General features: G+C 36.5%; 1 protein-coding gene across 1 annotated transcript in view; it reads left to right on the top strand.

The window, feature by feature from the left end:
• Positions 1–26,374, top strand: part of TP53BP2 (tumor protein p53 binding protein 2) — an 86,772-nt gene extending 60,398 nt beyond the window's left edge. The window contains 7 exon segments of the mRNA XM_044674967.1: positions 2,656–3,127; positions 4,319–5,091; positions 6,829–6,966; positions 7,622–7,755; positions 10,038–10,204; positions 23,336–23,535; positions 25,552–26,374. Of these exon segments, the coding sequence (XP_044530902.1) occupies positions 2,656–3,127; positions 4,319–5,091; positions 6,829–6,966; positions 7,622–7,755; positions 10,038–10,204; positions 23,336–23,535; positions 25,552–25,593 (1,926 nt within the window). The 3' untranslated portion in view covers positions 25,594–26,374.
• The last annotated feature ends 1,531 nt before the right edge of the window (positions 26,375–27,905 follow it).

Here is a 27,905-nt window from a genome sequence, read left to right as displayed (position 1 = left end):
AGTATTTTATACACTTCTGTAGTTATTTTAAATAGAATTTCTCTTTCCAGCTCTTCCTTTTGGGAAGATTGTTAGAAATGACTGATGATTTGTCTGGGTTTATTTTATATCCTACACTGATTTCCTGAGTATATACTGTAATATCATATACAAAATGTGATAATTTTGGTGTTTTTTCCCCTTATGTTGTTTCCCCTTCAATTTAGTTTTCTTGTCTTGTTGCTATAACTAGCATTTCTAGCACTGTATCAGATAATAGTGATGATAATGAATATTTTTCCTTTACTCTTGATCTTAATGGAAAGGCCTCTAGTTTTTCCTCATATAATTCTGGATGTTGTTTAAGAGCTTTTTCTGCATCTGTTGATATAATTGTGTTCTTGTTGGATGGGTTGTGTTACCTATGATTAGTTTCATTTATAATTTTCCTAGAACAAAGTTAATACTGCTTTCTTGATATAATTCCAGTCTTACCACATTGTTTATATAATCTTTGTGATATGTTGGTATGGTCTTTTTGCTAACATTTTATTTAAAATTTTTTCATCAATAGTCAGAATGTTATCTAGTTTTCTCTGCTTTGACATTCTCTTTTGGTATCAAGACCATATTTATATTCTAGAAGGAATTTGTTGGGATCTCTACTTATTTTTTAAAACAGTTGCTGTACTTGTAATTTTTTGGACATTTTTTAGAATCTGCTTCTAAATCTATCTAACCCTGGTTTTTTTTGGAGGGGCATTCATTTATGGCTTGTTTAATTTCCTTTTTAGATTGCATTTTTAAATTTCTCTACTTATTCTTTTAATTTGAGTATTTTATTTTTTGTGTAAATATTAATTTACTTCATTTGTTAATTTTTGTAACATAGTTGGGTGTAATATTTTCTAGTTATAGCCTTTTAAAAATTGTTATTTTACATTTTAATATGCATATTTTTCACTCTCCCCTGGTAGTGAATACTTTGATGTAAGTTACACCTGTACTTTCATGTTAAACATATTTCTATATATCGCCCATGTCATGATAGAAAACACATCATATACACATTAGAAATCTCATAAAGGAAATGTAATGGAAGAAAGCTGACTTTGATCTGTCCTGGGTTCCAATCTGGTCTCAGGCACTTCTTACTTCTGTGACCCTGGCAAGGCCTATTGCCCTTACCACTCTTCTGCCTTGGAACCAATACATAGTATTGATCCTAAGATGGATTTTTTAAAAAAACTTGCTTTTTTCTAGGAATTCTAGTTCTTCTTTGAAGTCTTTTTTGTAGATGTTTAAAAATTATTCTCTTTTGGATATATGATTTCAGGCATCCATGACACCAAATAGCTCATTATCTTTTTCCATTTTACTTCCAGCCTTGTATCCCAAATTGGGACTTTGTGTTAGGGGCACCCTCTGCACTCTTCTGGTAGGCCTTTTGTGACCTTGCATTGTTTCAGCTTGTCTTTTCTGAGATCCTGCTGATTCTTTGAGGATCATAGTAGCATGAGTCAGAGTCAGATAACTGCAAACTTTCATCAGGCCCTATTTAATTAGATTAGAATAATCATGTGATCACTGACCTCCTAGGATTTCTAGATTCCAGGCTCCAGTTTGATTCTAGGCATCACAGCAGCAATTCTTCTTTTGAGTGGTAGTCCAGTAGATAGTAGTAGACCCCAGACCCTGTCAGCTGGCTGAAAGGTTAAGCAGTTAAGTTCAGGAACAGCTGGGTTGCTTCTTTAGCCCTCTTCTGGACCTGGGTTTGATTCCATGATTTGTTTTGGGCAATCCAAACAATAAATCCATGTCCTCATTGTGAGTTCTTTATGGCTAAGTCCATGTTCTTGAGCCTTCTGGAAACCACTGCTGGAAACTATTATTATTTTGAGAAGAATGTTCATATATAATCTCTACTGGTGGCAACATCTTTGAAAATAATGTTTTTAGTTTTGATATTTAAGATTTCCTCTTGGGTTTTTGTAGAGAGAGATGCAAGGGGGGGAAGGTGGTAAGAAAGAATCAAAATGTGAATTTAAGAAATATGATAAAATTCACTTTCACAATTAAAAATGATCTCATGGTACTTTTCCCCCTTTTATCAAAATGTTAAATCATATATGGATTCTACCAATAGTAGGATAATTTTTTTAAATAAGTAGTAACTAAAGCTTTATTTTATTTTCAGTTACTTCCCTATTCTTTCCTGTGTTTTGTGTACCATTAATTTTATATTCATACATATATTTTATATATGTACACATAAATATATACATACACAAAAATAAATTTAAAAATTCATATAATGAGGAGGCAGCTAGTTGGCTCAGTGGGTTGAGGTCCATGTTTGAGAGATGAGATCATATCTGGTCTCAGATATTTCCTAGCTGTGTGACCCTGGGCAAGTCACTTAACCTCCTTTGCCTAGTCCTTATTGCTCTTTTATGAACCAATATGTTGTGTTGATTCTAAGATGGAAGATTAAGGCTTACCAAAAAATAATAGAAAAACTTCATATAAATGTAAAGCATTTTTAGTTGTAACTTACTGTTTAGTGAAAATGATTATCTCCTTTAGTATTAGGTTATCTAGAAACCTCTTGTTATATATCATACAAAACTGGCCCAATAGTTTTTCATTTTACCTGGTTATCTTTTTGCTTTGTAGACTGCCAGTAAAAGTGTGGCGAAAGTCCCTCCGCCTGTCCCTACAAAACCAAAACAGATTAATTTGCCTTCTTTTGGACAAACAAGTCTTCCAGGGTCAGATGGTAAGCCCGATGGAAATCTTCAGAAGTTGCCATCAAGTGTTATGTCCTGGGGAAACAAACAGAAATTAGTAGAGCAACAGCAACTTCATCAGAGAGTAGCCCTGCCTCCCAGTATACCCACCACTGGCCAGGACCAAACTCTTTCTCCAAATTTCAAGCAGGAGAGTCCACCTGCTGCAGCAGTCCGGCCTTTTACCCCTCAGCCTTCCAAAGAGACTTCTCTTCCACCCTTCCGAAAACCACAGACTGTTGCAGCAAGCTCAATCTATTCCATGTATACCCAGCAGCAGGCTCCTGGAAAGAACTTCCCACAGGTTGTGCAGAGTGCTTTAACAAAGACACATACAAGAGGAACTCATTTTTCAAGTGGTAAGGATTCTGAGGTCATTTCTGTTCGTAGGAGATATGCTAATATTTCTTGATAGTCCAATTTTCATCAGTGATTTGTAATTTGTAGATTATGTTTATATTAATTATTTACTCAATTGATAGTTCCTATCCTAATCTTGGATAGTGTTTCACAGGTTCATGTTAGAATTCAAGGGACTTTAGGGAGTGGCCTACTCTAATCCTCCTTTGATTATTTGTTTTTTAGACTGTGTATATATTTTATAATACCCTTTTCTGTGCATGAAGTACTCCTAATGAGGAAAGCAGCCATTAGTTAGACATAAAAACCACTAGCTTAAGGACTTAAATTTCAATACACAAAGTCTGAAATTAACTAATATCTGTAAAAGAACTTTGAAAACTTGATTAAGCATAAGATGGTACCAATACACAGTCTGATTAAGAAAAAATAAGAATGCCCACCAAATTTTATCCACTAATAATGGCAAATCGTGTTAGGAAAAGAAGCAAGTATTTTGAACCAAACAAAAATTATGGTGAACTTGAGGGAAATCAGTCAGAGAATTTAAAAGAAGCAGAATATATTTACTATCTCTTTTTATTTACTTGGTACTTATTTTAGTAGAAACTCTATTTCTCAAGATTTGTACAAATAATGTAATTATTTAGGGAAGAGCAGAGTAAAAGAAATAATATATCCTACCTCTTTTTATTTACTTTGTATTTTATCTTGATGGCAGTCTTTTTTAACAAGATTTGCACAATGTTGAGAAAAATAATGTAATTATTTGGGGAAGAGCAACGTAAGAAGGAAGCTACTTTGGAACATATACTTAGGGCTCATGAAAACTTCGAGTCAAAATAAAATGTTTCAGGTTAAATCATTTTGAAAGGTGAATGATGAGCTAGACGCCATTTGATTTAATCTGGGCACATGAAAGAATTGTGTTCTCTGCTTCTATGAACTGAATGTGAGATAAAAATGGGAGTCTTGGCAAGTCACTGATTGGTGTACTTTTAAGAACTATTTGTAGAAGATGATCTTGTAAAAGATAACTACTGACTTCAATGAATTCATTAGTCAAATTGTAAGACTAGACTAGACTGTAGTCAGTATGTAATGTATTATAGCTGTTTCCAGCTAGTTTGTCAGGTTCCGATCACTTTTGTATTCAGTTAATTTAAACAAGGCTTTTCTTTTCCAATTAGTATATGGCAAACCTGTGATTGCCAGTGCCCAAAATCAACAACAGCCAGAAAACATCTATTCCAGTAGTCAGGGAAAACCTGGCAGTCCAGAACTAGAAACGGAGCCCATATCTTCAACCCAGGAGAATCATGAAAATGAACGAATTCCTCGCCCACTCAGTCCAACAAAATTACTCCCTTTCTTATCTAACCCTTACCGAAATCAGAGTGATGCTGATTTGGAAGCTCTACGGAAGAAACTATCAAATGCGCCAAGACCACTAAAGAAACGTAGCTCTATTACGGAGCCAGAAGGTCCAAATGGGCCAAATATTCAGAAACTCTTGTATCAGAGGACCACTCTAGCTGCCATGGAAACTATTTCTACCCCATCATACTCCTCCAAGCCAACAATTGTGGCTGCCAGCCCAGAAAGCCCAGCTGAAATCCAGAATCCTTATCTAAGTGCAGAACCAGAGAAGGAAGTGATTTCCCTCTCTCCTGAACCAATTTCCACAGAGGAAGTAGAAAGTGCCATTACAGAAGAACATGAAATATCAGTGCCTTCTCCTGGTCTTGATTGTGTACCTGAGGGAACACCAGAAACCAATAGCCCATCTCAAACTCCAGAGGAAGAACCGAGTTTAGAGGTCTCCATCCCACTTGAAGTATATTTGGAGGAATATCCACCATATCCACCCCCGCCATACCCATCTGGAGAACCAGAAGGATTAGGAGAGGATTCTTTCAGCATGTGCCCTCCTGAAGTCACTGGGCAGTTTTCTTTGCCTCCTGTAAGTAATATGATAGCTACTGATATTTTTACAACTTAAAAAGAGAAAGTCTTACTCTTGTTTTTAAGTAGTTGGTTGAAGAAAAAACTAAGTACAAGCTAACTTAAAATCTTTGGGTAAAGATGTGTAATTTAAAAGTTTGTGAAATGCATTTACTATTTAGAGATAGTAATATGTTATAGAATTTAAAATTCTACCATCATAATGATTTTTATACCCACTTATTGTGCAAATGTGGGGAAACAAAGGGAGTTTGAGCTCTATTAACTGAAACTAATCTAAACTCAGACTCATATGACACAGTATTTTGTATATTTGGGTACAATTACTTGTATAATTCCATTTTTGGTTCACTAAAATAAAATAATATTAACAAGGCCACTTCTCTTCTAATTAGTATATGGCAAGCATATGATTGCTAGTGCTCAAAACATTCAAAAGCTAGTCAGGGAAAACCTGGTAGTCAAAGGGGAAAACAAAAACACAAACTAAATGCTAGTGCATAAAAGTAGCATTTTTTTTCCTTTTACCGATTATAGTGTCCTTTTCTTGGTAAACAGTCATTTTTGTCAGTCTCAAATGGAGCAGAAGCTAACATGCCTTTTCATTTCTGTCATATAGTCTTAGGAAAATATTTATTGTTTTAACACAACTATCAGGTAGCCTGACTACTTGGGCCCTATAAATTATCCTTTTACATTTTATACCTATCATCTTAAGAGGAAAAGCTTATTTTGTGAAATGTATATTGTATTGCCATGAAATATTTTTTTGTTCAGTAACTTTCTCCTTGAGACAACATAAAAGAAATATATGTAGGAACCAGTAAACTGATGTAATAGATGTTGGAAATTTTTATTATCTCATGTATGGGGCAAAATTAGTCAATAAACATTTACTAAATGACTGCTATGTGTCCAGCATTGTTCTAGGTGCTGGGGATGCAAAGACAAAAATGAAACTATTTCTGCTTCCAAGGAGCAGAAAGTAAAAAACTCACAATTTGTAGGATTTTGTTGGGAAAAAAACTTTTTAAAAGTAGTGAAGTTTAAAAGTATTTTAGTTTACCTAGTGTTTATATTTCCCCCTTTTAAAAACATGATTTATTTTATAACATTGGTAAGTTTGATCACTGTTAGAACTTGTTCTTTGTATCTTTGCCCATAATCGTTGATCCTTTTTACACTACACAGTGGCATATTGAGAGAATTCTGGTATTAGCAGCAGGGGCATCAAAGAAGCTTCTGCAAAACTGTAGAGTAGCTGAACTGGATTACAGTGACTGGGAAATGTTTAACAAAATAAATACAAATACAATTCAAGATAGAGAATAGGAATTCATGATTTTCTAGGTCAGGAGGTTTTGGCAAGGAGGTTTTAGAATGTGATTCCACTGCTCTACATCTACTATTATAAGCTCATCTGTAGTAAACACCTACTAGAAACTTCATGGGTATTCATGCTCAATTTTAAAAAACATAGAATTTGCCTTTCCAAGTCAAGTACATAATTCACCCATCTACTTCAACTGTGGCTAATTTTTGGTGCTTCTCAGAAAACGAACTCTCTGCCACATCAGATTATATACACCTGGTTTATTATAATATTTATTAATTTTGTTTTCACAAGTTTTTGTACCAGGTTATGTATATCTAAATGGTTAGAATTTGTTTCTGGTTTTTAATATCCATTTCTCAGTGTAAGCCTTAACTTTGTATCTCTATATATTTTTTTCAGGGCAAAAGGACAAACTTGAGAAAAATTGGCTCGGAGAGAATTGCTCATGGAATGAGAGTGAAATTCAATCCCCTTGCTTTACTTTTAGATTCATCTTTGGAGGGAGAGTTTGACCTTGTGCAGAGAATTATTTATGAAGTATGTTTACTTTTGGCAAATTGCTTTTAGATTTGGATCCTAATTTTGTTGTTAGATTCAGATTGGAAAATTACTAATTGAAAAATGATATTCTAAATTGTTTTTGGACTGGACAGGACTTCTTAATAAACACTCAAATAGGGTCAAGATGGTACTTCAAAAATTAATGTCAGTTCCTTGATAGTATAGAAATTGGATATTGCCATGCGGTCCTCTAAAGGTCTTCTAAACATTATTAAATGCTCATATGTGGTCTTTTGTTTTTTTTTTTTTTTTATCAAGTTAGCTAATTAGATCCAACCCCTACTCTCTAAGAATATTTTCTTTGCTTTTTCTCCTCTTTCTATATTATACATTTCCTACCTAGAAATTTGTTTGGTGGAAAATGAATTAGAAAATAATATTAAGCTCCTATAGAAAAAAATACCCTTCCCCTCCATCCTTTTTTGGCTTTATTACATTGAATTATCACTTACTGTGGTATTTTTCTTATTCAATTAATTTTGGTATAGTGGGTTTCTTAGATTGGATGGATTTTAATTATGTTTTAAGTAAAAAGCTCTGAAAATATTTGCATCCCAGAAGCCAATTAATAGTATTGTGCTACACAGCACAAAATGTGAATGATTTCTTACCTTCTCTTTTTGTTTTATAGGTTGATGATCCCAGTTTGCCTAATGATGAAGGTATTACGGCACTTCATAATGCTGTTTGTGCAGGTCATACAGAAATTGTGAAATTCTTGGTGCAGTTTGGTGTGAATGTAAATGCTGCAGATAGTGATGGATGGTAAGAATTGCCCTTAGCCTCTGGATTCCAAATATCAATTACTCATTGTTAATTATGCATCTACTGCAAGCAAGGTATTTTGTGAAGATATTGCAAGAAATACACAGACTGCCTTATCCAGAGTGAGGTCCTAGTGCTCTAGTCAAAGAGGCTTGGGAAAGGGATGTTATAAAGAGCATCAGATGGAGGAAAGGGAGGAAGGAGGGGCTTTTTCTTTGGAATCCCAGAGGAGGTGTGCAGTTGGGGCCTGACTCTCAGAAGGGAAGGTGGCTGGCTATATGTAGCTGGTGTCTTCTTTTTTGCTGGGTTCACTTTTTGTTATTTAATATTTATAAATTAAGATATGGTCTCGAGAGAATTTTAATCATAACCACTTCCATGCTTGGGTCTCCTGGGTTTGGCTACAAGAAGAGAGAGAATTGAAATGACCTCTCCCAACTCCTTTTACAACCAATGCATTCTTCTTTCTTCCCTGATGCCTGGGGATTACTTTAGATTCAGTGATGGGCAAACTTTTTAAAGAGGGGGGCCAAAGAAAGGAAATGCTCATCTGTCAGTCTGTTCCTAAGGCAACTCTTTTGAAGTTTCATTGTATTGTATCCTACTCATTGTATTTGTTAGATTAGGAATAATATCACGAGGCCAGATAGAACATTTCAGAGGGCCGCATCTGGCCCGCGGGCAGTAGTTTGCCCATCACTGCTTTAGAACATTATTATTTAGTTGTTGCACTTGTATCTAATTCTTTATGACTCTATTTGGGGTTTTCATGGCAAGGATACTGAAGTAGTTTGCCATTTCCTTCTCTAGATCATTTTACAGATGAGGAAACTGAAGCAATCAGTATTAAATGACTTGCCCAGGGTCACACAGCTAGTATCTGAGGCCAGTTTTGAACTTAGGAAGATAAATGAATCTTCCTAGCTCCAGGTCCGACACTCTACCCACTGTATCACTTAATTGCCCAGTAGAATGTTTCTCAGTATCTAGGAGCTCTCAAGAGCTCTGTCCAGCAAAAGGATCTAATCCAAAAGATCAGACATCTAAAAGCCATTGGCTAGTTTCCTTCAAAGCGAAATAACTTGATTTATTCCATTTGGACTTATAATTTGTGGGTGGTGTTTTTGTTTTTAATTGGTGGAAAATAGGATTTCTCATGGGCAGTTTATTGACTGGATCTGCAATATCTGTCTAGGCCTGTGATTTCATCAATATAGGAAATTCTTGGTGAACAATCTTTCTACTAATGCAGAGTGTGATTACTACCTTACCAGTCTGAGTTCTGAAAGTTCCTGACCTGGGTTTGAGTCTGCGCAACTCTTGAATTTCACTCATATATGCCAACTGGAACGCTCTGTTAGTTCCAAGGGACAGAATTGTTGATTCCTCTTTGGTTGCAATTCTGTCTAGGCCTGTGATTTCATCAATATAGGAAATTCTTGGTAAACAATCTTTCTACTAATGCAGTGTGATTACTACCTTACCAGTCTGAGTTCTGAAAGTTCCTGACCTGGGTTTGAGTCTGCACAACTCTTGAATTTCACTCATATATGCCAACTGGAAAGCTCTGTTAGTTCCAAGGGACAGAATTGTTGATTCCTCTTTGGTTTGCAATTCCAGCTGTGGTTATTCCTTTATCAGTTTTAGATTTGACTAGAAGCTGGGAACTAAGACCCTGCCCTTCTGCCATACTGCTACTGTTTGCTTCTTCCTTTCTTGATATACTGCCTTGCACTTCTTTCTGGGGAGTTCTGCCTCCAAGCACAGGTCACTTTCTCAGTCTGCCCTGGATCTGTTGCCCAGACCTGGGCATTAGGCAGCAAAGCTACTAGTTGTCACCTGTCCCTGCTGCAGTGCTTGAATATAGACCTGGAGGTGCCCCGGTACAAGTCTGAGACTTCCTTTTTCTTTTCCTTAGCTGCTGGAGTGTTCATGACCAAAATGAGCGTTTATCTATTTGTAGATATGCTGAAGATACCTTTCCCTATTATCCTCCTCCATTAGTATATACATTCCTTGATAATAGTAACTATTTTCACTTTCTTTGCATTTCCAGCTCTCGGCATGGAGGAATTGGCATTTACTTGTTGATTGTTTTCATAACTATATTTCATTGGTGGAAATAAAGCATTTCTGTTGGTAACAGATACTTTGGGGAAAGACCACTGAAATGGATGATAGAGTTAAACAAAGTTGCTTCAAATAATGTGTTAATAGAACAGTTTTCATTAAAACCTACAAAGGCATTTTTAATTTGGATGTTAATTTTTTCTTTTTCATAGGACTCCATTACATTGTGCTGCTTCTTGCAATAATGTTCAAGTGTGTAAGTTTCTGGTAGAATCAGGAGCTGCTGTGTTTGCCATGACTTATAGTGATATGCAGACTGCTGCAGATAAATGTGAGGAAATGGAAGAAGGCTATACTCAGTGCTCGCAGTTTTTATATGGTACGTATTAAGTCAGTCATCTGACTTATTGGTTCAAACCAGAATTTCTATTGTGTGATCAGTAAAATGAGCAAGGTTTTTTGATAATGTTTAATAAGTAATGTACCTTAGGGTTGTTTCAAAGCTTAAATTGAGAACTTTTCCCATGCTCTAGCAATAATGTCCTTATTCCTGATTTTAAAGACACTATAAATAGTGCATCGAGAGGCAAGAGGCTTGAATTTTCATTTTACTTCTACCACTAAACTAGTCTATTACTGTAGTTAAGTCCCTCCACCAGTCTGGTGATCAATTTTTATATCTTTTAAAATGAAGATGAATTAGGTAAATTTCTGTAGTTCCTTCTACTTAAAAAACAAACAACACGTTACTTTCTGTCTTAGAATCATTATTATGTATTGGTTTGAAGATAGAAGAGCAGTAGGGCAATGGAAGTTAAGTGACTTGCCCAGGGTCACACAGCTAGAAAGCATCTGAGGTCAGATTTGAACTTAGGACCTTCCACTTCTAAGCCCGGCTTTCAGTTGATCTGTTCTGTTTTTTGTTTTCAGATGCCCAGCACCTAACATATCAGCTTACTTATAATAAGCCTGTAATAAATTCATTTGTCTTCCCTAAAATCCTAATCTCTTGTTTATTATGGTGTGGAAGTGTTACCCTGGTTCTCTACGGCTCTTCCAGTGTTGTTTAAGCTCTTGCAGGTTCTGTTATGGTGGAGATCTTAATCCAAGAGGGACTTACATTAGAGTACTTAGACCAGTGGTGGGCAACCTTTTGAGCCTGGTGTGTCAAAATTCGCTAAAAAAAATGAGCATAACTTGGGTAGTGTGTCACTTCGAGAAAAAACCCCTAATTTTGTGATATTTATAGTTTAAATAACAAAAATGTATAATTGTAATATGTAACTATTTAATAAACCAAAAACTAATTATTTAACTTACCTGCTTAGTGACACTTGTTTTGGCCTACAGACCTCTGGCACAGAGTGTCTACACTACACTACAGCAAATGTTTCATCCTCACATGTGGCCCCATACTTCTCTGTATGCGGTCGTGTGTCGTTGAAAATGGCTATGCGTGTCAGTGGTTTGTCATTAGGGACTTAGACCAACAAAATCATGAGTCATTGTGTCATTGTTCATAAAGTCATTGAGCTAACCGTTGAGTAAGTGTGATTGTGAGTTTCTCTCAAATGTTAATAATCAATAGGTACTCATTAAACTTTTATGAAGCACTTAGGCACTGTGCTAAAGCACAGGGTTACAGAAAGAGGCAGAATGCAGATCTGATCATACATCAACCATTTCTTATACTATGAGATTCCTCTCCTTTCCTCCCAAAAATCTTTTTAGAGGAGCTATCTTTGTGCTGGAGAACGAGTTTTCCTTAGGACTTTTGACCATCATTGAATACTGTTTCAGTATTTTCTGTGTTTTGTTGTCTTCCCTTCACTCTCACCATATGGTCTGCTTATTATTCTCATTATACGTTTCCTTGATTCTTTTTTTTTTTTTAAACCCTTAACTTCTGTGTATTGGCTCCTAGGTGGAAGAGTGGTAAGGGTGGGCAATGGGGATCAAGTGACTTGCCCAGGGTCACACAGCTGGGAAGTGTCTGAGGCCAGATTTGAACCTAGGACCTAGGTCTGACTCAATCCACTGAGCTACCCAGCTGCCCCTATTTCCTTGATTCTTGTGTGTAATCATTGTTTGCAACATACCACACCATATTTATACTCACAGTGTGTTCTTCCATTGTTCTTTAGCAATTTTTATTCTAAAGAGATTGTTTTGATACATGATGGGTAGCCATGTGCCATTGCTGGAGGAATCTTGGTGTAGGAAAAAAAATATCATTTTAAGGATCAGCTTGGAATTATTGAAAGCTCTGCACAATTTTCCAGATGCAAAATAGACTACTTTTTGCCTCTTATTCATTTCTGACCCCAGTAATCTACTGTTTAAATTTAATATCTGTGTATTGGTGGACTGTCCATCTAACTTCTGTGATGAGTTGGATGACAGACTTTTCTTCATTAGGTTTTTCCTGAGTGATCATGGGCCTGTTTGAAGATACACTTTAGTATTCTGGGACTTGATGTAGTCAGTATAATGTCACTCACAGAGAGGAACACACCTGTTGGACCTTGCCATCTATATGGAATCAATCTTCCATTTGCATTCTGTATAGAATATTCTTTATTAAGAGTGGTAGATAATAGGGTAACTAGGTGGCTCAATGGATAGAGAGCCAGGCCTAGAGACAGAAGGTCCTGGCTTCAAATGTGACTTTAGATACTGCCTAGCTCTGTGACTGGGCAAGTTACTTAACCCCAGTTGATTAGCCCTTATCATTTTTCTGCTTTAAAATGGATACTCTTTTTGTTTTAATTATTATTTTTTATTTAGAATATTTTCCCATGGTCACATGATTCATGTCTCCCTTCCACCCACCCACCCACCCCCAGCCATAGCCAACGCGCAATTCCTCTGGGTTTTACATGTATCATTGATCAAGACCTATTTCCATATTACTGATAGTTGCACTGGGGTGGTCGTTTAGAGTCTACATCCCCAATCGTATCGCCATCGACCCATGTGTTCAAGCAATTGTTTTTCTTCTATGTTTCTGTTCCCACAGTTCTTTCTCTGGATGTGGATAATAACATTCTTTCTCATCAGCCCCTCATAGTTGTCCTGGATCATTGCATTGCTGCTAGTAGAGAAGTCCATTACATATGATTGTGCCACAGTGTATCCTTCTCTGTGTATAATGTTCTCCTGGATCTGCTCCTTTCACTCTGCCTCAGTTCCTGGAGGTCATTCCAGTTCACATGGAATTCCTCCAGTTCATTATTCCTTTGAGCACAATAGTATTCATCACTAACAGATATCACAATTTGTTCAGCCATTCCCCAGTTGAAGGATATTACCTCATTTTTTTACTTTTTGCCACTACAAAGATAAAATGGATACTTTTATCAATATATAGTGTAGATTTTAAGCCAGAAGGTGTAAGGGTTTAAAAAAAGAAAAATAATACCTCTCTGTGTTGTGCCTCTTTTGATTTTTTTTTTTTAAACCCTTACCTTCCATCTTAGAATTAATACTGTGCATTGGTTCTAAGGCAGAAGAGTAGTAAGGGATAGGCAAGGGGGGTTAAGTGACTTGCCCAGGGTCACATAGCTAAGAAGTGTCTGAGGCCAGATTTGAACCTAGGTCCTCCCATCTCTAGGCCTAGTTCTCAATCCACTGAGCCACCTAGCTCATAAAGTTCTTACTGTGGTTGCATCTTTTAGTGAGTCTTACATGATCTTAATATGCATGGGAGATACCTTGGAGTATTTTTATGGTGGTTGATAGCTTGTAATACTTTAGAAAACTGTCAAGTGGCTTTTTACAAATAGAAAACAGTAGAATATTATATTCTTTACATTAAATTATGACTGGAAGATTAATATCTGTTGAAAATTATTTGAAAAGCCTACCAATTGTCTTCTTATATTTTCATGAAGTATACTCTTAATGTCTGTGTGTCTATTTTATAAAGATTTTATAGAATTTAAAATAGGCTGATGAGTTGTTATGATGTCCCCAATCATTAATCCTTTTTCAGATACCTTAAAAATATTAATTTCAAATTGTTTTCAGCACAGTTTTTTCCCATGTGTATTTGAGTTTATCTAGTTATTTCTACTGTCTTCTTCATCCTCAGTGTTATTTCTACTTCCTCATATTGAAACATCATGGTCTGAGGTAGTTAAAGTCCCTATATGGTAGATTGACTTTCATAGATGAGAATTAGTTGTTCTATAAATGCTAATAGGTCTGTTCCATTTTTCATCTGTTTATTGCCCTTGCTAGTCTGATAGTTTCGTTTTAAAATGTCCAGATTTTCTACAGCCCAAGAAAAATTAGAAGTTAGGATGGGGGCCATGTTGGGAAAAAAACTTTAAATGTCAGAGTTCATATATGATCCCAGAGCTGACAAGAAGCCCCTGGAGTTTTAGGTGTGGGCAGGACATGGAACATAGTGTCTTGCTTTAGGAGGCTTGTGTGGATAATGAAGGGAAGTGGGGAGAGACTTGAGACAGGAAAATTAGGCTATTAGGCTAGTCCAGAGCATTCATGCAGTAACTAAGCTCCTGATGATCAGCTTGCTCCTATTTTATATAACCAGACCTCTTCTCAGGGCAGCAGACACACAGGCTGTTCCCATGTTTGTGTGTGAGAAATTTTCAGCCTGGTAGACTATTCTCTCATAGCCTTGGGGTAACTCAGGGTTTACCTGCATACCACACTGCATCCTATTAGCATTTATAGTCTGCCACACATTCTAGAATGTTTATACAATGGTATGGGAGTCCCTCAGGACTTTAGATCATTGAGATAATAATAGTATTTTTAAAGGCCTGAAATTGAGTATCAAAAGATAGTCATTGAAAAATTGCAAATATAATGGATAGGTTTAGCTTTGCTGCTATTTTTCTGATAACAAAGCAATTGAGATAATATAGAGGCAGACACCCATACATTCTGCAAACTACAGTATGTAGGCTGAAATTTCTTGTACTTTTAGCTAGACAAAATTAGCTGAAATATTTTTCAGACTAAGAGGAATTGGAGCTTTCTAAACTAAATTCACTAATATTGGAAACCAGTTAAGCTTTTAAAAAGAAAAAAACTTTTCTTTTTAAAATGTATTAGTACTTTTAAAAAATAGAGAAACAGAATTCTAGTTTTCTTGATGACACAAGGTAATTATTATGAATATTAGCTTGTTTGCTTCTATATAAAGTGGTTCCAAGGTCCTACTTTTTTGAGTTCTTAACTACTTTATATAGTTTTTGTATCTTTCTGTACTGTCAGTTGTTACTTTATTGGTGCTGTTACTATATTTGCTACTAGCAGCCTCCTTATTTTCTGCTTCTAATCTGCTCTGGTTAGATTATTATTTTTTTTAAACCCTTACTTTCTGTCTTGGAGTCAATACTGTGTATTGGCTCTAAGGCAGAAGAGCGGTAAGGGCTAGGCAGTGGGGGGGGTCAAGTGACTTGCCCAGGGTCACACAGCTGGGAACTGTCTGAGGCAGATTTGAACCTAGGACCTCCGGTTTCTAGGTCTGGCTCTCAATCCACTGAGCCACCCAGCTGCCCTCCCCCCAACTCCCCCCCCCCCCCGGCCCCGTTAGATTATCACCATGTAAGTAAACTAAGGAAAGCCCAAAGAGGTTTACTTATGAATAAAAATGTGTGGATTTACTATATGAGTTGATTTCTTTTCAGTAATATGCTTAACTTCATTATCATAATTTATATTTGTCATCCCACCACCATATTTTGATTTATCTTTTTATCAGTTAGCATAGTGCTCTGCAGATAGTAATCATTTAAATATTTTCCCATTGTCTCCCTTGGCTGGAGAGGGGTGGAGTTGGGTCTGGTTGATACCTATTATCAAGTCTTCCCATCCCTCTCCCCCTACCCCCCCCCCCCAAATTATCAATTCTAAGATAGATGGTAAGGGTTAAGAGAAAAAGAAAGAAGCTGCATCTTATCAAATTGTTCATTACCATTGATGACTGCATTAGGGAACATTATTCCCTTATCAGGTACTGCTCTATTGGAGGATAAAGGGAAGGAAAGCATTTCACACAAAAACAAATTCCTAAATAATTAGTGATAATAAGGTGAAACTGTTTATATGAAAGAATATCTAATTAAAGTATGGGGGGGGGGAAGGGGGAGCAGCTAGCTGCCTCAGTGGATTGAGAGCCAGGCCCAGAGACAGGAGGTCTTCAGTTTAAATCTAGCCTGAGACACTTCCTAGCTGTGTGACCCTGGGCAAGTCACTTAACCCCATTGCTTAGTCCTTATTGCTTCTCTGCTTTAGAACCAATACACTGTAGTGATTCTAAGGGAAAAGTAAGGGTTTTAAAAAAAGAAAAGTATTTGCGACAATGTATCTTGCCTAGATGAAAGTCATTCATCTTTTGTTGAATACTTTACTAGAGTAGGCAGTTGCCATTTTAAATCCAATGCCAGGATTTTGGGTCTGACCTAAGAGCACCAGGAAGAACAGAAGTAGGATGGGAAGGTGACAATGCTCATTCATCTAAAAATGGCCTTGTTAACGAGTAGATGGGCTCTTGAGGACAGATTTGAAGACCTGTCCTTATTTTCTTGAGTTTTTTGCTATGTAGTTTTCTGTTTTTCCAGGGTCCCTTTTGCCTAACTCTCCTCCTCCCTTTTCTGATCATTATGAGTATAGCTTTGAGTGAAACCGAAGGAACAGAGCCAGTTTAATCCACATATTTATAATCCAACTTCTGTTGTGGCTGCTAGACTATTCAGTTAGCCATTGGGCTCATTGGAGTATATAAAGAAAACTTGGTACTAGATAATTATTGAGCCTTCATGGCTATGGCTAAAATCTGTGGGAAACTGTTGGATATACTTACTTGGCCTGCAACTACTGATAATTTGAATGTAGCCCATTATATTGTCATTTAGTCATTAAACACTGTACTTAAATGCTGGGGATACCAAAAAAAGGGCAAAAGACAGCCAGGCCTAGAGACAGGAGGTCCTGGGTTCAAATTTGGCCTCAGATACTACCATGGGCAAGTCACTTAACCCCAAATGCCTAGCCTTTACTGCTCTTCCGCCTTGGAACAGATACTTAGTTTAGATTCTAAGATAGAAGGTAAGTTTAACAAAATTCTAGCCCTCAAGGAGCTCCCAATCAGTGGAAGGAGACAACATCCAAACAGCTATGTACAAATAAGATATTTACAAGATAAATTGAAGAGCATCAGCTAAGTGGCTCAGTGGAAAGAGAGCCAGGTCTGGAAACAGGAATAACTGTGTCCAGATCTGGCCCCAGACACTTCTAGCTGGTCTCTTAACCCCCCATTGCCTAATGCTTGCTGCTGTTCTGCCATGGAACTGATACTTAGTATCAATTCTATGATGGAAGGTCTGGTTTTGGGAAAAAAAAAGAAGATAAATTGAAAAAGTGGGAAGGCACTAGCATTAAGGGGGATCAGGAAAGTCTCCTTGTGGAAGATGAGATTTTACCTGGAATTGAAGTAAGCCAGGAAAGCAAAGAGGCAGAGATGAGGAGAGACATTATTTTAGGCTTGTAGCAAAAGCCAAAGTGCCTGGTTTGGGAGATGGAGTGTTTAGTGCAAGGGCATTAGCAAGGAGGCTGATGTCATTGGATTACAGAATACCTTTGAAGGGAAGTGTAAGATATAAGAGTGGAAAGATAGGAGGGTTGGTTGTGAAGGTCGTGAAAGATTTTGATTCCCAAACAGGATTTTATATTTAATCCTGGAGGTGATAGGGAGCCACTGGAGTTTATTGAACTCTTTCCTGATGCATAGTCAATACAAACCTATCTCCCATTGTCCTTTTCACTTATTTGTTCAAAGTTCATATCCCTTTCTCTTGTTTTCTGGCCACAAGGAATTTTCTTTTGAAATATTCTTTTAAGATCTGGCACATTTTGTTTTATTTTAATTTATTTTTAGAATATTTTTCCATGGTTACATGATTCATGTTCTTTCCCTCCCCCCCCAAACACCCACCCCTCCCTGTAATTCCACTGGATTTTGCATGCATCATTGATCAAGACCTTTTTCCATATTATTGATAGTTGCACTGGGGGGTCATTTAGAGTCTGCATCCCCAGTCATATCCCCATCAACCCATGTGTTCATGTAGTTGTTTTTCTTCTGAGTTTCTACTTCCACAGTTCTTTCTCTGGATGTGGATAACATTCTTTCTCATAAGTCCCTCAGAATTGTCCTGGATCATTGTATTGCTTCTAGTAGAAAAGTCCATTACATTCGATTGTATCACAGTGTATCCGTCTCTGTGTACAATGTTCTCCTGGTTCTGCTCCTTTCACTCTGCATCAATTCCTGGAGGTCATTCCAGTTCATGTGGAATTCTTTCAGTTCATTATTCCTTTGAGCACAATAGTATTCCATCACCAAAAGATACCACAATTTGTTCAGCATTCCCCAGTTGAAGGACATTCCCTCAGTTTCCAATTTTTTACTACCACAAAGAGCACGGTTATAAATAATTTTGTACAAGTCTTTTTCTCTATGATCTCTTTGGGGTATAAACACAGCAGTGGTTGGATCAAAGATATGACCCATTTTTAATCCTTCCTAATACTAGTAACTTTTTGGGCTAAGAGTGAAGAATTGTTGAACCCTGGCTGATAGTTACATTATTTACATTAAATTTCTTAGTTACTTTGAACCATAATTAGGACAATAGGATCATAGACTTAGAACCAGAAGGGACCTTAGAGATCATTGTCCATCTTCCATCTTCCTTATTCTACAAATGAGGAAATCAAGGCACAGAGAAGTTGAGACTTATCTTGGGTCATAAAATTAACTGAATTAATTACTCATTTTTTCATGGCTCCATCCCCTATGCCAATTCGCTATGCCAAGTTGTTTTGACACTGATAAGGTTCTCTCTAAGTTTCCCCCAAAGTCATTGAGGGTGATACTTGTGTGGATGAACTGAGTTTGTAAAATTTGTTTGGAAAATTAAAAAAAAAAAAGGTTGGTTTTTACCTGCTTCATATTATGAAAGCAAATTTATGACTTAATTTGAATGCAGAAACATATGATTCAAACAGTTATTTAGAAAAAACCTTTTTGATTCCTAAAACTAATGTAGAAGTAGCAAGGTGTTATCTTCAGCAAACCCAGACTTCCAGAATGAGCCTTTTCCCTTTAAAACAGTACTCTAACAAATCTTTTAATTTGTAGGGTTATTTATAATTTAATCTAATTATACTTGTAAATATAATTGGCATGCTTTAATCTTTCTATTCAAATGAGAAGGTTTGAAATTCACTTGCCCTCATTAGGAGAAACCTGAACCCTCTAAGGTGGTAGATTGGCAGAATCTTCTATTTGTGAAGGATAACCTTGGATTTCTAATTTCCTTGTTGTCTAGCAACACTGTAATAGATGAAGTGTCCCAGGACAGTTTATTTAGTAGTACTACTGCAGAAGTGTTAATTGGCATAGGGAATACTAAAACATCTTGTTAACAGTAAAGTATTCATTTCAGCTGAAAACTGTGTTTGAAAGAGGGAATGTTTCCTTGGGTTTTGAAAATGCAGAGGTGAAAATAATAGTTTACTCTGAATTATTCAGAGCCTTATTATCTAGATTGTAGATTAATTTAGGTCCTTTTTCTTCAGATCACATTCTCCCCCTAGTTTTCTGTCCCCTTTAAATAAAACAACTGCTCGTTAGCACTACATCTAGAACAGGGAATGGATATTAAAACTCAAATGTCAATTTGGGTGCCAAATTCATGTGGTAGAAAATGTATTATAGAAGCCTTCCTAGTAAGATCAGGAGTGAAGCAAGGATGTCCATTATCACCACTACTATTCAACAGTGCATTAAAAGTGCTAGTTACAGCAATAAAAGAAGAAACTGAAGGAATTAGAATAGAAGGAATTAAAAGGAAATAATAGCTATCACTTTACAGATAATAAAATGGTGTACTTAGTAGAGAATAACTAAAATACATTGAAATAATTAACAATGTCAACAAAGTTGCAGGATATAAAATAAACCCATATGAATCATCAGCATTTCTCTGTACTACCTAAATTAAACAGCAAGCAATAGAAAGAGTAATCCCATTTAACATAATTGTAGACATTATAAAATACCTACCAAGACAAACTCAGGAACTATATGATCACAGCTACAAAACGCTTTTCACACATATAAAGTCAATTCTAAACAATTGGGAAAACATTAATTGCTCATGGGTAGGCTGAGCCAATATAATAAAAATTTAAATTCTGCCTAAATTAATTATACCTATTTAGTACTATGCCAATCAAATTATCCAAAAATTATTTGATAGAGCTAGGAAAAACATCTGGAAGAATGAAAGCCAAATATATCAAGGGAGTTAATGCAAAAAGTAATGAAGGAAGGCAACTTAGCTGTACTGTATTTCAACTATCAAAGCAATCTGGTACTACTAAAAATAGAGTTGTAGACCAGTGGACTAGATTAGGCATTCAATAAATGTTAAATGGCTATAATAATCTAGTATTTGACAAACCCAAAGATCTAATTTTTTGGAAAAGGAACTCTCTATTTGACAAAAACTGCTGAGAAAACTGGAAAATAGTATGGCAGAAACTAGGCACAGACCAACATACCTCACACTCCATCTACCAAAGTAAAGTCAAAAGGGGGAAATCATACACAAATCAGGGAATCACAAAATAGTGTACCTGTCAGACGTATGGATAAAGGAAGAATTTATCTAAACCACAAAGAGAACAATGAGATGTTAAATAAACATCCTTGACTATATTAAATAAAAAAGATTTTGCACAAACAAAACCAAAGCAACAAGATTAGAAGGCAAACAAAAAAACCAGGGAAAAATCTTTATAGTGGGTGTCTCTGACAAAGACCTCATGTCTCCAATATATAGAGAACTGAGGCAAATTTATGAGACTACAAAGCATTTCCTAATTGACAAATAGTCAAAGGATATAAATAGACAATCCTCAGAAGAAAAAAATTAAAAGTCTTTAGTCATATAGGAAAAAATGCTCTAAATCAGTTAGAGAAATGCATATTAAAACATCTATCAGACTGGCTAATGTGAGCAAAAATGGGAATTCATAAGTGTTGGAAGGGATGTCGAAAAATTGGGACACTAATACACAGTTGGTGGAGCTGTGAACTGATAGTTATTCTGGAGAGCAATTTCAAATCCAAAGGACCATGAAACTGTGCATACCCTTTGACTCAGAAATACTACTACTAGGTCTGTATCCCAAAAAGATCCAAGATAGGGAAAATATTTATAGCAGTTTCTTTTATGCTGATCAAGAACTAGAACCTGTAGAGTTGTCCATCATTGGAGAATGGCTGAACAAGTTGTAGTATATGATTATAATAGAATACTACTGTGCCATAAGAAATGACAAACAATATGATCACAAAAAAAAAAAACAAACCTGGGAAGACTTTATATGAAGTGATGCAAAATGAAGTGAGCAGAATCAAGAGAACATTGTACATTCTGAGGGACTTATGGAAAAGAACACTACCCACATTCAGAGGAAGAACTACAGGAGTGGAAACAGAAATAAGACAACTGCTTGAACACATGGGTTGAGGCGGACATGATTAGGGATGTAGACTTGAAACTACCACACCAATGCAACTATCAACTATTTGGAAATAGGTCTTGATCAATGACACATGTTAAAACCAGTGGAAATATGCTTCAGCCATGGGGGGGGGAAGCTTGGGGGGTGAAGGGGAAAGTAAGAGCATGAAAGATGTAACCATGTTAACTTGTCTAAAAAATAAATATTAATAAATGTTTAAAAAAAAGAACATTGTACACAGTAACAACAATAATATATGATGATCAATTGTGAGTGTCTTAACTGCTGTCAACAAGGCAAAGATAGATCTAAGACAACTCCAAGAGATTTATGATGAAAAAGACTGCCAACAGAAGGAATTGATGGAATCTGAATGCATATTGAAACATACCATTTTTCACTTTATTTCCCATGTAAGCGATACATGTCTTCATTTACAATGTGAAGAACTTGGAAATATTGTGCAATATATATAATCTATGTCATAGTATCTGCCAACGTGGGGAGGGGTGAAAGGGAGGGAGAGAACATGGATTGCAAAACTTCAGAAAATGATCTTCGAAAATTGTATCAACATGCAATCTGGAGAAAAAAAATTTTAAAGAAAAAAGAAAGTTGTATTAAAATCAGAGCCAGAGTCTCTGCATTTGAATCTCGGCTCCTTCCTATTTGTACAACTTTGAATGAGAGAGGAAAAAAAAATCATTAGGTGATGACTATGAAAAGCCAGAATTCATTCAGCACTTCAATATTTGCAAAGCACTTTACAAAGATTATCTCCTGTGATCCTCATAATACTTCTGGGGAGCAGGTGCTTTTATTGTTCCCATTTTACTGCTTAGGGAACAGGCTAAAGTAAATTGACTTACCTAAGGTTATATAGCTAGGAATTATCCGAAGCAGGATTTGAACTTTTTAACTGTTGCACCTGGCTCTAGGTGCAAAACACAAATCTGGGAATGAAAATGGAAAAAAAAATACAACTCTTGCTCTCAAGGAGTTCATGTTTCTAATAAGAAGACACCACACATAGAAGAAGTTTCATTTACGAGTCAAATAGAAAGCCTATTGGTCTATAGGGCACAGTGGCAAGACATGTAGTGTAATGAGAAGATTCCTAAACCCCTGCTCTCCATGCAAGTAAATTTAGGGCCCCTTTAAAAGTCTTGAAACTGCCCATGAGATTTAATTGGTTTTGGAGGCTAAAAGCTCAGAGGGTTAACAGTTTTTGGTCACCTGAATATAAAACAACCATAAGACACTCCAGAGCCTCTCTAATGTGTGACTGGCAGACCATCATGGGCAACTTGGAGGCTGAGGAGCTGAATCTCCTTGTAGTATCCTTGATTCAATACCTTTGCCCAGCTGTGACTAAATAAATCTCCTTTTGTTAAATGTTGAATAATAAAATAACTACAATATTTTAGTCATTCAATTTACCTTATTTTGACTCAAGTTTAACAATGTAATAATCCTGTGGGCTATGGAACTAAACTGAGCAGCCTTTTTTGCTCCAAAAAGGGCAAAGGATCTGTATTTAGAAGCATGGGCGATTTCAGTGAATAGAGAGCCAGGCTAGAGATAGGAGGTCCTGGGTTCAAGTTTGGCTTCAGATACTTACTGACTATATGACCCTACCCTGGGTAAGCCATTTAACCTCCACTGCCTAACCCTTACTGCTCTTCTGCCTTGGAACAAATGTTTAGCTTAAGATGTAAGGGTGAGAGAGAGGGAGAGACAGAGAGAGAAACATTTGAATTGAATAACTATATTTATCTTCATTAACTTTTTTGAGAACTTTGTTTACATTTAAGAAGAAAAAACATTATTAAATTCTTGATGCAAGAGTAATAACACGCCAGCCTAGGGTAAATACAAGTTATGCTTATTCTTTCTAATTCAACATCTCTTTGGCATTTCCTCCTTTTGTTTCTAGGTGTTCAGGAGAAAATGGGCATAATGAATAAAGGGGTCATTTACGCACTATGGGACTATGAACCTCAAAATGACGATGAACTGCCCATGAAGGAAGGAGACTGTATGACAATCATCCGAAGGGAAGATGAAGATGAAATTGAGTGGTGGTGGGCGCGACTCAGTGACAAGGAGGGCTATGTCCCTCGAAATTTACTGGGAGTAAGTTAACTCTTTTTTTTTTTTAAGGGATATTCCTTACTGAGGCTTTGGGGAGAAGAGACCTTGAAAAAAGTGCAGGATGACAATATTCTCACATGATTCCCCTTGAGGCTAGGCTATTTGTGGCTGTGGAAAAGATTGAAGTTATCTCGTCCAAGTGGGAATTGAGCCAGTGATTTTGACCTTATTAACACTATGCTCTAATTCTCTGAGTATCCATTATAAACAGCATTGCCCTAGGCTTATGGGCCCTATAAAGGGACTAGAAGAGCTTAAAATCAAATAGGAGAAGGAGACCAAATACAAGAAATGAAATGACATACAAAAAAAGCCTTTTCTTTTTCTGGATCAGACCTGGGATATTATTGTCCTAGGGAATTCCTCTGTTAGAATACTGTATGTAGTTTAGATTATAAAAGGGAAGTGGCCAGAAGAGGGAAGGCAGAAAGAGGTTGTGACTCCATAAGGTCACCCAGCTAGCAGATGCCTGAATCTGGATTTGAACTCAAGTCTTCTATGGCAGTGAGGCAATGTGGATGTGAGATAGTTGTTTATAGTACAGGTATTTAATAAGATGGCTAAGCATGAAGCACGGTAAGAAGGGCCTCGTTTTTAAAATTGCTGGGCTTGCTAATGGACTAAGAAGTATCAGCAATAAAGAAAAGAGAGCTCAAAATGATGTTCTAATTTTGAAGGGGTTTTTTGGACAATATTTTGCCCTCCTCCTCTGTTCTTTTATCTGACCATGTACATTAAATATTGCACATGCCTTGCTTGTAATTAAACATTAGACTTTTACTTTATTGTAAGATGTTAGGAATTAAAAGGTTATATATTCTCTAGTTCAGCACATAAGAGATCTCTTTCAAATGGCAGTTGAAAGTGGGAATAACTTATTGTCTTCAAAGGATTTTATTTTATTATTTTTATTATTTTATTTTATTATTTTAGGCCCAGGAGGGAAGTGATTTTCCTTAGTGGTGGTAGTAATCATGTTCACATTTGATCAGTACAATACACTTTATGAATGCTTTTTCCTAATAGTAAGCCTGTGAGATTATTTTATAGGCAGACATTGAGGCTCAGAGTGGCTTAAGCGATGGGACCCACAGTCATATAATTAGTGAGAAGTAGGGCCAGAACTTGAACCCCCCTCATATCTCCTCATTCTAAGTAGTTTTCTTTCCACCGTAACATGATACCTCCTATATTTCCAGTGTTGATGGTTGTACTTAAAACCAATTGCTCCACATTTCTGGTGGATGTATTTAGTGGAGGTTTTCCAAGTAAAGAGGCACTATGCTTCCATGCAGGGGGGAAAATTGGTAAATGACTGAATTTGTGAGCAAATAAACACAGGAATTTTCTTCCCTAACGTCAGCCATGTGTCACCAGAAATAAATAGTTCTAAAGAGTTTAATCTCTTACTCAGTATTGGATTTCTTACATACAGAAATCTTTTTTGGAGATAAATTTCACACACACAGGTGTCTCCCCCCCCCCATTTCAGACTTAGAGTAGTAGAAAAGGAAGCTTAATTCATTTCAGTATTCAAATTTATGGCAGTTATATTTGCTGATTATCTTTATTTCCTTCAGAGAAATACTTTTCCCTTTGTGTATTGTACTAACCCAGCTATTCGATGTGTTACAGTTTTTTTCCTTCACTCTGCATCTCTGAAACATTCTCTTATTGGAGGAGCAGAGGGAGACTTGGGGTGGACAGTCAGATTACCAGTTCATCTTGTTCATGGATTGAAGTTTGGAAACCTTGCTACCCTCACAAATAGTCTCCTTATAGTTTTTCTCTCTGTGTCTCTCTCTTTTCCTTTCTCCCTCCCTTCCTAAAGAGAATTTAAAATCTTTTGTATTACTGTGCTGCTTCCCTTTTACAGTTATCGATCTGTCCCTCTGATCTTTTGATGTCTTCCAGAGTAATGTCAGCATTTAGTTGCTTAATATAACTTAATGCAATTTAATCCATATATTCAGTTGTTTTTTTTAAACTTCTTTCTAGCTGTACCCAAGAATTAAACCACGACAAAGGAGTTTGGCATGAAACCTTGTGGAATCTGTTTGTGAAGTACTAATCTGTGTTATTAAAAAGAAGTAATGTGATTGGTGTGGGCACAATTTTCAAGTCTTTATTTCCATGACAATGTTACTAACTTGAAAGCAATGAAGAATGTGCTTTAGAAGCAAATGAAGGATTGACTAATTCAATTGAGAACCTTCAACACACTGGAATGGTGCTTATAAAAGTGGTATTTGCTCTTTTGGGGTAAAGAAACTCCATACTCAGCACATGGCACTCATAAGGACAATGATGCAGTGACACCTAACTGTTCTGTTTAATAAAAAAAGAACTTTTCGTCAGTAAGAAATTCACATCCTGCCTCACTTTATTTTGGAGCCTGCCTCAGTAATTGACTGTGATGATCTTGCGCACACCAGAGCCGGCAAATGCCATCTCAGCCTGCCCAGAAGCACCTTTTGATAAGCAGAGCATTTTCTCAAGTGATTCAGTAGCAGTTGTGAAGATCCAGTACAATAATAGTGCATATTGACCTGAAGAACCATTAACTAGACTTAAGTGAGCAATAACTTTATATGAGTGCTGTAGCATCTTAAGATTTACACATATATTTTGAATATTATGCTATATTACATGTAATTTAGATTTAGAATCTTGTTTTTCACCTGAATTTTTGATCCTGTATTTATTGTCTTTTGTATTTTGGAATTTAAATGTAGAAACATTCTGTAGACTTAACTTTAAAATTTGTCAGAATTTTATCTGATTTTATTTTTTGTCAATTGTGATAAAATAAAATTTTTTTGTCTCTTTAGTTCTACCTCATTTAAATTCTTGGTATCAAGAGCAGGCTTTAACCGAATGCAGGACTACAAACTTCTTGTTATCTTAAACAATTCTGCAAAACAGTTAACTGATAAATTACAGAATGTGACCCCTGGAAATTTCTTTACTTACTAAATTAATTTCATTAGTCATTTGATAGTAGCTTGTACTTCTAGAGAACCTCAAAGTTTGCAAATTGTTGTACACATTATTTCATTTATCCTCATGATAGCTATCTCCATTTTACAGGTGAGTCACCTGAGGTTGAGAGCCCAAGTATGTAGCTTAAGGTCATATGGCTAGTAAGCAGTTGAGGCAGAATTTGAACTCAGGTCTTCCCAGCTCCATGTCCAGCACTCTTATGCACTGGGTCCCTTAGATGACTAAAAAAGTACATTAGAGTTTGTTCCTGGGGTGAGTGATGAAATCCCAATGTGTTCATTGGATGCTACTTTAGTGTGCTAATTTTGCATGCTCCTTACAAACTTTTAAGTCTTAGATTTTAAGTTAGAAGGAACATTACATCCACCTGGTCTGCTTTTACTGTTGGAAGAAACTGGAGTTTAGAGGCTTTTTCCCACAGCTTGTAATGATGTGTCAGAGGCAGGATTGGAATCCAAGTATTCTTGACACCAGGTTCAGTACTTAAACTACTTTATAGTGTGATTGAAAGTCTTGGAGAATTCCCATATAGGTGCTAGAGAATAGTAACCTGTTATCAGGTTTGGGAATTGTTTTGGAGCCCATTCTGGGCACATGGGATCATCAGATTTGATTATTTAGAACTAGCTGTTGAAAGTGAACTTAGTAGGCATGCCGAGTTTGTTTGCCTAATGTTGGGACCAGGCCCTATCCTTTGCTTAGTGTGGATCCCAAATATCCATGCTATAAGACAAGCTTTCATCATGAAAAACAACTAATCAAGTAAGGCCAATTACAAGGGAACAATATAACATCAGGTAATCTGATTTTTAATTGGATAAAATATTATAAGGACTTTCCAAGTTGGGAGGAGAATGAACAGGTGCAATTCCCTGAAAAAGACGTTCCAACTCCCTCAAGTGTCTGTGAACAATCAAAGGAACATAGATCACTATGGGGCCAGTTTTCAGATAAGACATGAGTTGTTTGAGGTATACAGTTGTGAGAAAACTTGCATCAATCCCTGGGTCTGCCTGAATTTCACGTCAGGATAACAGAGGTCCGTGGGTAAAGATCTCTAAGCAGCAGGTAGAAGTGGTGGTCCAGCTTCTCAGCCACACAGGTCAAGGTTCAGACAATATAATAGGGTTTCCTCCTAATTCCTACAATTTAATTAGATTTTCTTTACAAGTTATAAATTGGATAATTGAATTTCCAAGCTAGCTCCAGAATTGAGTCACAAGATGGTCTTGGGATCATCCAATTCTCATAGTTAACTACTGGCTGTCCTAATCCCCTCAATTGCCCTGTTATAAAGATATTTAATTACTGCAAAGACACTACAAAAAGCCAGGTCTCCTGACTACTCC

Source organism: Gracilinanus agilis, chromosome 4 (genome assembly GCF_016433145.1).
Source record: "Gracilinanus agilis isolate LMUSP501 chromosome 4, AgileGrace, whole genome shotgun sequence".
Classification (NCBI taxonomy): domain Eukaryota; kingdom Metazoa; phylum Chordata; class Mammalia; order Didelphimorphia; family Didelphidae; genus Gracilinanus; species Gracilinanus agilis.
The sequence above is the reverse complement of the archived record's forward strand: the minus strand, read 5'-3'. Positions and strand labels throughout refer to the sequence as shown.